General features: G+C 54.4%; 1 protein-coding gene across 1 annotated transcript; it reads left to right on the top strand.

Annotated features, from left to right (window-relative positions):
• Positions 1-318: 318 nt before the first annotated feature.
• Positions 319-13,324, top strand: VSIG10L2 (V-set and immunoglobulin domain containing 10 like 2). Its single transcript, XM_027092931.1, is given in 18 exon segments — positions 319-484; positions 4,525-4,677; positions 6,263-6,361; positions 6,364-6,476; positions 6,478-6,514; positions 6,517-6,624; positions 6,884-6,917; positions 6,919-7,007; positions 7,010-7,156; positions 8,097-8,101; positions 8,224-8,344; positions 9,033-9,290; positions 10,859-10,902; positions 10,904-11,145; positions 11,578-11,685; positions 11,687-11,843; positions 12,535-12,658; positions 13,227-13,324. Coding segments are annotated over 18 exon segments (2,103 nt in total).
• Positions 13,325-13,484: the final 160 nt, after the last annotated feature.

Raw genomic sequence — 13,484 nt, 5'->3', positions numbered from 1 at the left:
TGTGGAGCCTCTGGCCCATTTCCTCTCCAGCCCTCAGCTCGTCTCCCGCTGGGGTCCCCAGGGGGAGCCTATGGTTGGCCTCCAACAAGGCCCACGTGGACACACATGGAAAAGCCATTTATTTCCAGGATCATCTTCTTCCTCTGCTCCAGCCCAGCTGTCCCCATCCTTCCACATTCTGCTCTTCCCAAGGCCTGGGGGTTCAGAATCAGGCCTGCAGGTTGGCTCAGAGAAGCAGAGATGTGAGTGCAAGACAGGAAGAGGCCGGGAATGAGAATCCCCTGGCCCCGAGTTTAACAAGGGTCACAGTCTGGCGCGATGCTGCCCATAGCGCTGCGGAGGTTCCTGGAAAGTGAGGCAGTGGCCGGAAACCTGGACAGTTGCTGCACCACAGCTCTCCCTCGTCCAAGGATCGGGGAGCCCCACGGAGGTGCTGCGTCCTCTCAGAGTGCTGAGTTCTGTCCAGCGTTGCTCATGGGCCTGGGTGAGGGCCCAGCAAAGCAGTGGAGTCAACATGCCCTGGTACATGGTGGCCAGGAAACAAATGTTTACTGGACTGATAAACAAAACCCTAACAGTACGTAACTGAGAAAGATTTTGAGTCTTCTTGTCAGAGAGAAGGAACTTAGCGGTTCCACGGACCCCTGGTCAGCTCAGAGGTGACATAGCTTCAGGTGGGTGGGGACAGAATGGAAGAGGCCCAAAGGTGGGGAGCCAAGTGGGGCGTGGGGAATGAAGCCGCCGGGGGAAAGAGAGGAGAGAATTAGAGCGCATTCGCGAAATGTGGACAGCAGTGCTGTCTCCTGGAGGGTGGAAAACACATGGCACACCCACCACACGCCTGGCGACGGTTGGGAGCTCAGATTACCATCCAGGTGGAGGAGAGGAGGGCTGGACATGCTGTTTCAAATATTGGATGACTTTCATTTGGAAGAGGGATTTGAATCGTTTTGCAAAGTTTCATGGGAGGAACTCAACCCCTAGGATAGATGTGTCAGAAAAGCAGATTCCAGTTCAACCTAAACACAAAGAGGGCGAGAACGAGCATTGACTGATCGTGCACTGTGGACCGTGGGCTTACGAGGTGCTGGATGTGTGTGGCTGCATCCTCTCTCTCCAATACCCTGAAGAGGTCGTTATTATTATGCTCGTTTTAAAGATGAGGACGATGAGGCTCAGAGCAGGCGCGTTGCTTGCCCAAGGTCGTGCTGTAGTACACTGCCCACTTAACGTTGGTCAAGGGCAGAGGCTGAAGGGCACGTGTCCCGAAGGCTGCAGTGGGGACTCCTGTGCTGCGAGGGAGGTCCCACTGACCCACTCGGAGCCTTCCGCCTGGTTCTCTAAAACTTCAGCTCAAACTAGTCAAGAGTCTGGGTCCTCAAGCACGTCCTCATGCCTCCTCTTTCCTAAGTTTAGTTGAGAGACCCCTGCAGGCTGACCCCTCATAGCTCCTGACTCACACTATCTCCCCTCCCTCCCTCCAGAATCTCCGAAAGCAATGAATATGGGTGCTGATGGGAGCCCTTGGAACCAGGTGGGCTGTGGATGGAGGTCCCACCGTGAGGGTGGAGCTCATAGGGCCTGAGCAGGAGTGGGAGATGAGAAGCTGGGACCAAAACCTGAGAGCCTGCAGCTCTATCTGCTCCAGGGACTCGGCACTGAGCACGCCCAGGGCAAAGAATGGTAGCAGGTTATGCTGGCTTAGCTAATGCTCCTTGGAAAAGGAAGGAGGGGAGAAAGGGAGGCGCCAACCGTATACAGCACAGTACCTTGCTCTTCACTGATGCAAGATCACACGGTGATGAAGAGGCAACGCTGTGTTCTGATCACTGTACTCTTTTGTCTCTCAACAGTGAAGGACCGGGACATCCCTGGTGGCACAGTGGTTAATAATCTTCCTGCCAATACAGGGGGCACGGGTTCGATCCCTGGTCCGGGAGGATTCCACATACCGTGGAGCAACTAAGCCCGTGCACCACAACTACTGAGCCTGCGCTCTAGAGCCTGTGAGCCACAACTACTGAGCCCGTGTGCCCAGAGCCCGTGCTCCACAACAGGAGAAGCCACCGCAATGAGAAGCCCGCGCACCACAACGAAGAGTAGCCTCCGCTCGCCGCAACTAGAGAAAGCCCGCGTGCAGCAATGAAGACCCAACACAGCCAAAAATAAATAAATATTTAATAAATAAATTAATTTTTTTTTTAAAATGAAGGACCCCCTCAGCTTGTCTCTCCAGGGCCCTGAGCTCTGCCATTCCAGTCATGCCTCCTCTTCCCTTCCAGACAGGCTGCAGCTCTGCCCGGGATCCTGGCCTGGCAGAGCCAGGTGAACTGTAGGTGCCAACTTCTCTGGGCCATGGCGGGTTGGGGGTGGGCTGGGGGCTCAGATATTCAGTCAAACGTTATTCTGGGTGTGTCTGGGAGGGTGTTTCTGGATGAGATGAACATTTGCATCAGTAAAATGTTCCCCCTCGCACTCACGTGGGCCTTGTCCCATCAGCTGAAGGCCTGGATAGAACAAAAAGTGGACCTTCCCCCAAATAAGAGGGAACTGCTCCTGCCTGAGCACGTGGAGCTGAGGCATCCGTCTCTTCTCGCCCTTGGACTCGAACTGAAACAGCAGCAGTTCATGGGTGTCAAGCTTGCCAGTCTCTGAACCGGAACCTACACCCTCGGCTCTCTCCCCTGGGCTCCAGCTTGCCGACTGCAGACCCTGGGACTTGCCAGACCCCATAATCACCTGAGCCAATTCCTTACAATAGATCTCTTTCTACAGACACACATCCTATTGGTTCTGTTTCTCTGGAGAATCTGGACAAGTAAACTCCTTCCCCGACTCTGCCTTCCAGGGTCCCCCATGAGACACAGTGGGTTCAACAGCAGCTCCCAAGTCTTCTGTGATCCTGGGAGAAACAGAAGAGAAAGGGTAGAGAGGCTGGGGGAGAAAAGGTAGAGAGGCTGATTCCACAAGCAGAATAGGTTAACTGCAGGGCCAGCATAAACCCTCATTACAAGCCAGAGTCTCCTTTAAAGTTTTCCTGATTTACCCTGCCTGAATTCTCACGTTTTCTCTGGACACAGGGGCTGCTGCCCACCCTGAGGTGGACGACAGTGCTAGATCACCATTCTTTGCTCCCCAAAGAACATCTAACAGGGTTCTGATGCTTTCCCAGTTAGGGTGGGGGGATCAGAATGAGGGGGGATATAGTCAATAGGGTAGGGCAAATAGGGTAGTGCCACCCCCACTAGGTAGGACCCTGACCCCCAGGGACATCTGCCATTCTGCTCAAAGCTGAGTTAGGATGGCATGGGGGCTGAAGACCCTGTGGAGAACATGGAGGAAACTTGGCCGTGGGCTAAGTGAGAGTGGGACACCTGGCTGTCCATTGTCCTAGGACAAGTGAGAGGCCGAGAGCACACGGCGAGCATCTCTGGGCCCAGGAGGAGCCTGCCCGGCATCAGCTCTGACAGCTCCTGTCCCAGCTGAGCCCTGAGGAACCTGACACCAGACATCAGAGCTCATCTCACTGGGGTCCAGGAATCTCACCCTCCCCCCAGCCCCTCCATCAGATAATGGAAAACTCTGATCTCATCTCAGGCTCTCACTCAAAGACAGCTATGGCAGCAGGACATGCTGAGAGCAAGAGGGAGAGAGAGAGAGTGCTGGGATTCAGAGAGCCCTGGACAGCAGGAAAGCTGGTCTCCATTCCAGCTCCAGGGCCCTGACTTTGCAGGTCACATCTAGTTAGGAGCTTGAAAGCTGGTGCACCGACTCTGTGCTGGGCATTATTCGTGTGTGTGTGTGTGTGTGTGTGTGTGTGTGTGAATTTTATCAAGCATATGTAATAGTATATTTATAAAATGAATGTACAGCTTGTAAACTGTAACCCCTACCCAAGACAAGAAATAGAACATTATGAGAGCCCAAGAAGCCCCCCAATGCTAGTGTGAGTTTTTTGTTTAATATTCACAATAATCTTTACAAGAAAGGAGGTACTATTATCCCCATTAATCTGTGAAGAAACTAGAGCTCAGAGAGGCTCAGAAATGTCCTAAAGTTTCAGGGGTCGTCAGCCAAATCCAAACTCTGGAGATGTTTGAGTCCAGAGCTCCTGGCAACACTCCACCAGCTTCTCCCCGCGAAACCTGAGGAAAACATGAGAGGGGTCAAAGGGCATTTAAAGGCGTGTCTGCACCTCCTGATCTCCATGGTCTGGAGGGCTGCACACGGGGGTCCTGCACTGGGCAGGTGGTTGGACTTGATGAGGTTGGGGCCTTTTCCACCTCCACGCTCGGTGTTTTAATTTCATAATATCATTAAAATCAAAGTTCAGAGAGTACAGGGTCCTCCCCCAGGTCTGCCCCAGCCTGGTCCTGCTCTGCACTACTCTGCATTATGGATGGAGTGAATCATCTGGTAAACAATTCATCCGTAATTGGGACAGTGAGGGTAACAGGAGATCAGGGGTGGAGGTGTAGGGAGGGCCCAGGTTGGCAACCTGAGCCAGACCCCCCATTCTTCCAGAGCTGGGCTTCCAGGGAGCCCAAGAGCCAGGCAGGAACCTCGAAGGGGCAGCCACCCAGGGAGACGGGGCCACGGTGGGTCAGAGGGCCCTGAGCTGACCACTTAGCCTCCTGCAGCGGGTACCCCTCTGCCTGCTGCATCCAGGGGCCTCAGGCGAGTCATGCTCAGGCCACTCTGTGCCGGTGGGTAGGCAGGGCCAGGGCACAGAGAGCACTCTGCTTTACCTTAACAAGCCATTAGAGCTTATGCTGAGGGCCGCTGTCAGGGAGTAAGCATGGAGTGACATGGTCAGATCTGGGTTTCAGAAAGTTCCCTCCAAAGCTGACAGTTTTCAGGGAGCTGGGAACAGTGGGGAGACCTTTGCAATAGTCTAGGTGGGAGATGCTGGTAGCGTGGGCCAAAGCAGGGTCCATGAGGTTGGAAAGAACCAGTTTCTGGGTTAAATGTCTTTCTTTTTTCTTTCTTTCTTTTTTTTTTTAGCTGTGCCCTGGGGCATGTGGGATCTTAGGTCCCCGACCAGGGATCGAACCCGCGTTCCCTGCAGTGGTAGCTCAGAGTCTTAAGCGCTGAACCGCCAGGGAAGTCGCTACAGGTCTTTCTTCTTGATCAGTTGAACATCAGAATCTTGCCTTTGATCCCTTCCCTCCAACTCCATGCTGGTCTCCTCTGCTTCTCTCTCTGCGGAAGCTGCAGGGACAGCAGCGGGGAGAATCTGAAGTTGGGAGTTAGACCAAGGCTCCAATCCCAGCTCCTCCACCTACTGTGTGGCTTTAGACGAAGTGATTTCATGTTTCAGAGTCTGGAGGGATGTCATCGTCATTACAGTTAAGATCAGTAGGTGATGCAGGGGAAGAGCCCAGTGCAGGGCACGGCACAGGGGGGCACTCAGTCCACGGAAGCTAGTGCGAATGAGCCCCGTGGCTCGGTTGTCCTCCGACGCACTTATTTTCTTAAGTTTGCTGAGGCTCTTTACAGTATGCTGACCCCAAGGGACAGAAGAACGGGGTGCTCAGGCAGGTCCTGGGGTTCCATGCTGGGCCCCGAGCAGGAAAGAACGCCTGCTGGCCTGCCTTGTCCACGATGACTGTTTACTGCCTGACTCCCTGGAGACTGGGAGCTCCATGAGGGCGGGGATGAGTGGCTCACTTGTCACTGTAGCCTGTGCCTGGCCTGGAGCACGTGCTCCGTAATTAACAGTTGACGAGTGGATGCTCGATGTGCTGACGGCAGGCTGGGGTCGTCTTCCTTTTGCTGCAGTGGGTCTGGAATCCCCCTGGGATCCTTACTCAGCGATCTCGGGGGCCTGAACGGCCGGCGGCCACGTACATCTCCTGAGTCTCGGGAGTCATTTTCTGGCTGATCATCAGATCGACTCCTGGATGCTTGTTAAAATACAGATTCCTGGGCCCTGACCCCTCCCCCCCCAACCCAGGGGATTCTGACTCAGTAGTCTGGGATGAAGCCCAGGAATCTATATTTTTATCAAGCTTTCCGAAAGGTCTGATGGGAAACTCTGCTCCAGTGTCCCACCCCACCCACTTCTACAGCACAGCCTGACAGGAAGCTCCGTGGGCTCCCTCAGAAACCGTCTCTTGTCCACCAACTCCAAAAGGGCTTATGCTGCCTTGTCAAACCCTGCGCAGCCAGCCCACCCTGCAGACCGGAAACAGAGATTCTGGGCAATGACGGGGAGCAGGGGACCCCAGAACTGCCCAGCCTGCATTGCCTCTGTCTCCAGGGCAGCCCCAGGCGACCCCAGGACTACCAGAGGAGGCCCCCTCCACCCGAGGAGTGCAGGGCGGCTCCGTGGAGCTGGGCTGTGGCTCCCGGCCTGCCCCCCAGCGGTCTTCTGGAGCTTCGCCCCCCAAGGCCCACTGATTCCGCAGCTCGTGGCCGTCACCAGCAGAGCGGAGTCTAAGGTGGAGGCCGGGGCATTGGCTCTGGGGGCCATGAGTGAGTCTACAGAACAGAAGCCTGGTGCTGGGGGAGCTGGGAAGGGGGCCCACGGCCACCTGCTGTGCCAGGCCCGACACGAGGCCGGAGGCCAGCTCCACACCGCCCACCCCGCCCTTGCTCTGGCCGTGCTGGCTGCGGGGCTTGGCCAGGGACCCAGGCTGACTTGAGCTGCATTGCAGGCTGCTTTGCATCTATTTGCATGTGTTTCCCATTGTGTTCTGCTGGGCGTGGGTTCTACTGGGCCCTCCTCCAGGCAGTGGGGAAACCTGGGATCATGAAGAAGGGATGCTCAGGGCCCGGTGGGCAGGCCAAACCCTGCCAGCAAGCTCTGGGCTGCTGGACACAGCTGGGCATGACCCGGGTCTGTGATAACAAACACAGGGCCTCTCCTTCCCTTGGCCAGTGCCCGTATCGAAGCCTCAGGTGCAGCTGAGCGACCTGTCCCACGGAGGGGACCTCCGTGGTGGCCACATGTGCAGTGTGGGAGGTCACAGAGCCCGTGACCTTTGCCTGGTAGCATCAGGCACCGGAGGCCCTGGAGAGGCCCTGGTACGGGTCACAAAGCATCTGATCCAGCTGGACCCCGTCAATCGGACACACTTGGGCTGGTATATGTGCCCTGCCCACAACACCGTCAACTGGCTGAGCAGTGATGGAGCCTTCCTGGATATCATCTGTGAGTCAGAATGGTCTTGGGGGAGGGGTCAGGGCTTGCAACCACCTACCCACCTGGGCTTGGCTTCTTGACACACCTCAGGGCCCCTAGGAGTACCCTAGCCCTCCAAGAGGCTCCAGTAGGCAGGAGCTCAAGGCATTGTACCCATTGGTGCCAAATATGGCTCTACTACAAGGGGTTTTCACCTTTTCAAGGTCATGGGCCCCTCTTACCAGGAAAATGTGCATACGTTCATAGTCACAATTTGACCCATAATTTCAGGGGTGGCTCAGGAAGTCTACCTTTGACTGGCTGAACCCTGAAGAAACAGGGAGGGGGCCACAGTGGGAAGAGAGGGTGACAATTTGGTGCTAAGTCTGAGGCTGAGAAGCTGAAGTTAGAAATCAGAAGCTTCTGTTGAAAGCAAGCACGCATAGCAAACAAAGGATTACTTTTCAGAAGACATAAAGATTTCCAAAACAACCAGTGAGGAAGAAGCAGCAATCCATACAAAAGTGGACAAAAGACTAGAATAGTTATTTCAGTGAAGAGGAGAACACATGAAGCTAATTAACTTCTAAAAATTTTTTCAAAAAAATTTTTTAATTTAAAAATGAAATCAGTGGTCTGTGATAGTCTAGAGCTGCACTGTCCAGTAGGGTAGCACTTGCATGACTTTGATCATCTGGGATGTGGCTGAACCTGACTGAGATGTGCTCTGAGTATAAAATGCACACTAGATTTTGAAGACTTAATCTAATATATATATATGGGCTCATCAATACTTTTTATTGTACCTTGAAACTATAATATTCTGCATGTGTTTGGTTAAACCAAAAATATTATTAAAATTGTTTTAAAAACTATTGGTGTTTTTTTGCTTGGTTGGGTTTGGTTATTTTTCCTTTTTGAGATTTGGAAAATTTAACACATCTGTGGCACACGTCTACCTATTGAACAGTGCTGGTCTAGAGGATTTAAGGAGCTAGGGCTCTGTCTAACGATGTCCACTAAGGATGGTGGTCTGTGCAAACTGTGAACTGAGGACTGTGGAGGAGACAGGTGAGCAGTTCTTGGGAAAGAGGTAGGAGCAGAAGGAAGCAGGCAATGTCGCCTGGAGTCACGCAGCCACCCAGCTCCCCAGCAGCAGGGTCCTCACCTGCACCAGCCGGCACCCAGCCCCGGCTCTGCCTGCCCTCTGCGGATCATGCCCTGCGAGTACACGCAGGAAACAGCAGGGCTCTGCCATTCTAGGCAGAGGAGTGGGCAGGGGCCAGACCAGTGGGACCCTGGGATCCGGGGAGGGACTCCAGACCACAAGCTCCAGGACTTGCCGTGTAATGAGGAGGTGACAGCACTTGCTCAGTCCCCACCTCCCAGCTTTTCTCTCCTCTCCAGCCCCGGTCTCCACCCACACTGTGCCCTGTCCTCAGTCCGGGCTTAGAGCCCTGCAACACCCTCCTTACTGTCTCCCAGCCTCCAGGGAGGCGCTCATCCACCCGACCCTCTACTTCTACCACTCTATTATTGCATGTTGGTCTTGAAATATGCCTTTGGCTTTCTCTCTGCCTTGGAAACTCCTACCCGTCTACCAAGACCAAGTGTACATGTCATCCTGTCTTCAAAGTCCTCCTCCCTGAAGCCCCAGAGAGTCTGTCTTTCTACCTGTACTCTAGCACTCATCAGATTGTATTGCAATTGTTCGCTTAGCATCTGTTCCCACTATTTCCCTGGCACATGGTCGGCCCTCAATAAATGGAGAATGAATAAATGACTGAGTGACTCTGTACATGGAGGAATGAGTGAGTGAAACAGTAAATGAAGGAGGGAAGGATGGGTAGGGCTGCCGGCCATTCCTCCTCCTGTAGGGCCATGCCGTGCCGTGTTCCCTACCTAGGGCAGCCCCTCTGGAGCCCCACCTGCTGGACCATGGCCACAATCAGAGACTAGTTCATCATGCTGAGCTGTGAGTGGCCTGGAGCTCCCTGCTGTGCCGAGCTGGTCTGATGGATGGCAGCCGACCTCGGCACCAGCAGCCGCTCCTCGCTGGCCGTCCACCTCCTCCAGGCCCAGGACGACCTGGCTGGCAGAGAGTTCACGTGCCTGGGCACTCGCCCACTCAGGGTCCCTGACGCCCTCTGCCGGCTCCAGCTAGGTGAGTGGGGGCTGGAGACTCGGTTCTGGGGCAGGGTGGGAGCAGCAGCCCTTTGGAATCAGGATGAGGGGCTCTGGGGGACAGCTGTGCTGGAATGCAAAGTACGTCAAGACACTGTGTCACCTCACCTCCCAGGGACTCAAAGTTTTTGATCCATACAATCAGGGGGCTTAGTCTAGGTCTGTATTGTCCAATAAAAATATAATGTGAAGCCTGGAGGGGTGGGATAGGGAGGGTGGGAGGGAGGGAGACACAAGAGGGAAGACATATGGGAACATATGTTTATGTATGACTGATTCACTTTGTTATAAAGCAGAAACTAACACACCATTGTAAAGCAATTATACCCCAATAAAGATGTTAAAAAAAAAAACTATATCGCAAATTATCAGAGAGAGCAAATGAAAAAAAAAATATAATGTGAGCCATATATATATATAATTTAAAAATTTCTAGTAGCCACACTTAAAAAAGTAAAAAGAAACAGTGAAACATTTTATTTAGCTTGATATATCCAATATGTTATCATTTCAACATGTAATGATAAAATTATTAATGAGATATTTTACATTCTTTTTATTTCGTGCTGTCTTCAAAATGTGGTGTGTGTATTTATAGTGACAGCACATCTCAACGTGGACTGGCCACATTTCAAGGGCTAAATAGGCCCATGTGTGTTTGGAGGGGGGAGCCATTACTGGACAGCACCATCTAGACCATGAGGGATCCTGTCACCCTCCTTTGCATCAATTTGCATGAAATGTGCCTGACTATATTCTTGACGTGCATTAATGTTTCAGGTGCCAGAGGTCTCTCTCTGCCTCTCCCACTCCCTCTGTTCGTTTTTGGTCTGATTTCTTTCTCTGTCTTTGTCTGGCCCTGGCAGTCCTATTTATTGCCAACTCAAGAAAAAAGGAATTAAATATTGAAGTAAAAATTTCAGAAAAGCAAGCAGCAGAGCTGTCACCTAGAACAATTCTCACAAAATGATTCATATCTTGGTTTCCAAACGTTGGGTGACTAGCGTGTTTGCAGGGAGGTCCACCACTCAAAATATTTCCTTCCCTTCTTACTCAGTCTCGGGACTGGAAATTCCATCATAGGAGATTCATGGACACCTGAAACCCTGGGTCTCTAGGAGTCAGTCCATAAAAACTGAGCACCTGTTATGGGTCCGGTCCTGTGCCCTGGTGGAGAGGTTGTGGGCCTTTAGGGGGAAGGAGGCCCTTTGACATGTGCTAGGAGGAGGTGCTTAATGCAGAGGTGAATAGGGCAGGGGCCCCACCTGTAGGAGCTGCTCTGTGGTCGGGTGGGAGAGGAGCATCGAGGAACACAGCTGCTATCAGTAAAGCCTGGAGCAGATGGTGACAGGAATTCGGCATAGAATGAGAGCCTGTAAGAGGAGGCAGACCGGGCCATGACAGGCTTCACTGTCAACCCCACAGGCCCCGTCTCCTCTGTCCCCCACCATCTCCTCCACTGCCGGCCAGCACCTCACCTCCAAGCCTCCCCACTAGCCCAGACACAGGGGGCACCTTCTAGCCTTACCCTCTCCGTCCCTGTGGAAGCCCCACAGCTGGCAGTGGCTGAGCCCTGGGTGTCAGTGCTGGAGGGGGGGAGACGCCTGGCTGGGATGTGCCCTCCTCGGGGGCACGCCAGCTGCCCAGCTCCTCTGGCTGGGATCCCAGCAACGGCAGGTGGAGCCAGGCACTTCGGGGTTCATGCTGCACCCTGAGGGTGCCCAGCTGCGCCTGGGTGTCCGGGATGCGCACCCAGCACGCCACACCTGCCAGTGCAAGGCCCGAAATGCCTTGGGCGACAGCAGTCGGAGCATCCTGCTGTAGGTGCTGAGTGAGTGAGGGGTGGCGTGCGTGTGGAGGGGGGGATGGGGAACCTCCAGCCATCGCCCTCTAGGTGGAAAGGCACAGCGATTCCCTGCTCCAAAACTTGGAGGCGTTACCTTTCTCAGACACAGGGCCTCAGAAAGCACAAGCCCCACGTGAACGTGAATCGGATGCACCTGAGTTCAGGCAAAAAGGACGCCACGCAGTCAGAGTAATCTCCTGGTTCTCCATTTGTAGAGGAGGAAATTGAGGCCAGTGTGTAAGTCTAGGGTAACACAGACTAAAACTACACGGAAGTGGTCAACGCTACAACCCCGATCTGCACGTCACCAGCTTTTCTCAACAAAACCGTAATAAGCATGCGCGCGCACGCGCGGACATGGTTGTTGTTAGGTGCGCACACGCCTGTGTGTGTGTACCCACCCTCGCCCCGGGATATCCAGCTACCCGCAACGTCACCTCACCGTCAGCCGCCTAACCTACGGGAGACGCCAGAGCGAGGTGCAGCTGCCATGGGCCGTCCGAGGCCCGGGGGCACGCAGAGCATCTCTTTCCTGGGGCTTGGGAGACCGCAGCTGGTGACATCGAGCCGGAGAGCAGTGGCCGGCGGCCGGGGGGCTTGGACCCGAGGGTCCTCTATGCCTTCCACGTCCTGGCTCTGAATCACCGCACAGCTGGATACCCCTCTGAGGTGAAGACACCAGGTGCCGTAAGGCTAGCGCCGTGGAGCAACCCAGGTTTGCTCCACCGAACCAAACCCGGGGGCATCTTCCTGTCCCCACGGCATCCCCGACTCTGTCCCTTCGCTTCCTTCCTCCTGAGTCCCTCCACCCCCAGTCTCTGTCCTCTTCTGCACCCTCCCCTCAGGTGACCCCCACTGCTATCTCTCCCCTCTGTCCCCTCCTGGGGAGGTTCTGGAGGCCCAGGCCTAGGGGTGGGAGCCACAGTCGGCTTGAATCAGAAGAAATAGGAAAAGGGGAGGTGCAGGTGCTGGTGATTAAATAAGGATGGGGGCCTGACTCTGCGCCTCAGTCTCACCTCCTGGGACAGAGGTGGGCTCTTGGCTTCCTGCTGCTCTTTCTCCACGCTGGGAATTCCTTGCGTTAAGGCATCCTTTCCTTCAGCCCCAGGCTGCCGAGATAACTGGTCTGCTGCCTCCCGTGCCAGATGTAGGGGGCTTGGCTGGGGACTCAAAACCTCAAGAATACAGGCACACAGAGCATCTCTTTCCTGGGGAGACACCTGGTCTCCAGATTCTCTGTGTCAAGGCTTGCTCTTGATCACCCACCTCAGGTAGAGGGGGAACCGGATGAGCAGGGCACAGCCTGCTTGGTACCCTATAAGCCACTGTTGCCAAGTTCAGCAGCGGCTCTAAACCTATCCCGTGCAACCCCGCCTAGCGGACCACCCCCTTCAGCGCCTATCCTGCAGTGCTGGATGCGGCAGGCACAGGAATGGTAGTGGCAACGGTGACCTCTCTGCTGGTGTTCCAGTATGCTGCCCGCCACCTGGACACCTTCCCCTGTGAGTGGGAAGCTCAAGGGCAGGGTTGCTTGACCCTGTAAGGTGGCCCCATAAGATATAGACTCCGCTGGGCAAGGAATCTAGGCTCTTCCTTAGTTGTGACCTCTCCCCAGTGCTAGATGTCCATCAGGGCTTCAACCCCCAACCTCAGGCATCTAGGGCCACCCCCTTCTGGGTTCCTGAGTGTCAGGGAAGGGAGGGTTATTCTCCCAACACCTGTGCTGGTTGCTCAAGAAACGCACCTCTTCCTTTTCTTCCTACCGGCCTTGGGCGGTTGCCTGTTCCCAGGTGAGTATGGAAGCCCAGTCATTCTGGAGGTCAGGAAGGCTGGGAGAGTGTAATTGCCACTAACTTTACTCTCACACTTCACCCTCAGGGAGCAAAGTCACCAATATCGGGGTTCAAGGGGTGGCCCCGAGGCAATGACAGGTAAGCTCGATTTTATCCCCAAAGCCAGGAAACAGTCCTGAGTTTCATGCGTGATGCTCAGTCTCTCTTGTCCTCTGGGAACAATCTGGGGCACCCCCAGGGCATCTCTCTCTCCTTTGCTTGTGTCTGTTCTTTGTAGGCACTGAACCACCACCCACCACCCCAGGTTCGCATCCTGCACAAGAATCCCCAGGGGCTCCAGTAAACGTCACCATCACAGTGACTGCCAAACCATGAGGCCTCAAGGGGAAGGTGCCAACACGCTTAGGGGAGAAGGTGGGGACGGGAACACCCCCTCGGTCATACTGAGTGTTAAAGCCAAGGTAGCTAAGACCCCAGCTACCCCTTCCCACTGAATATCCGGCTTTTACAACCAGCACGAGGCTCAACTGCAGGG

Source organism: Aethalodelphis obliquidens, unplaced genomic scaffold (genome assembly GCF_003676395.1).
Source record: "Aethalodelphis obliquidens isolate GAN/ISIS:26980383/991018 unplaced genomic scaffold, ASM367639v1 scaffold82, whole genome shotgun sequence".
In the NCBI taxonomy this organism is placed as follows: domain Eukaryota; kingdom Metazoa; phylum Chordata; class Mammalia; order Artiodactyla; family Delphinidae; genus Aethalodelphis; species Aethalodelphis obliquidens.
Note: the sequence above shows the minus strand (reverse complement) of the source record. Positions and strands in the feature narration are given on the sequence as shown.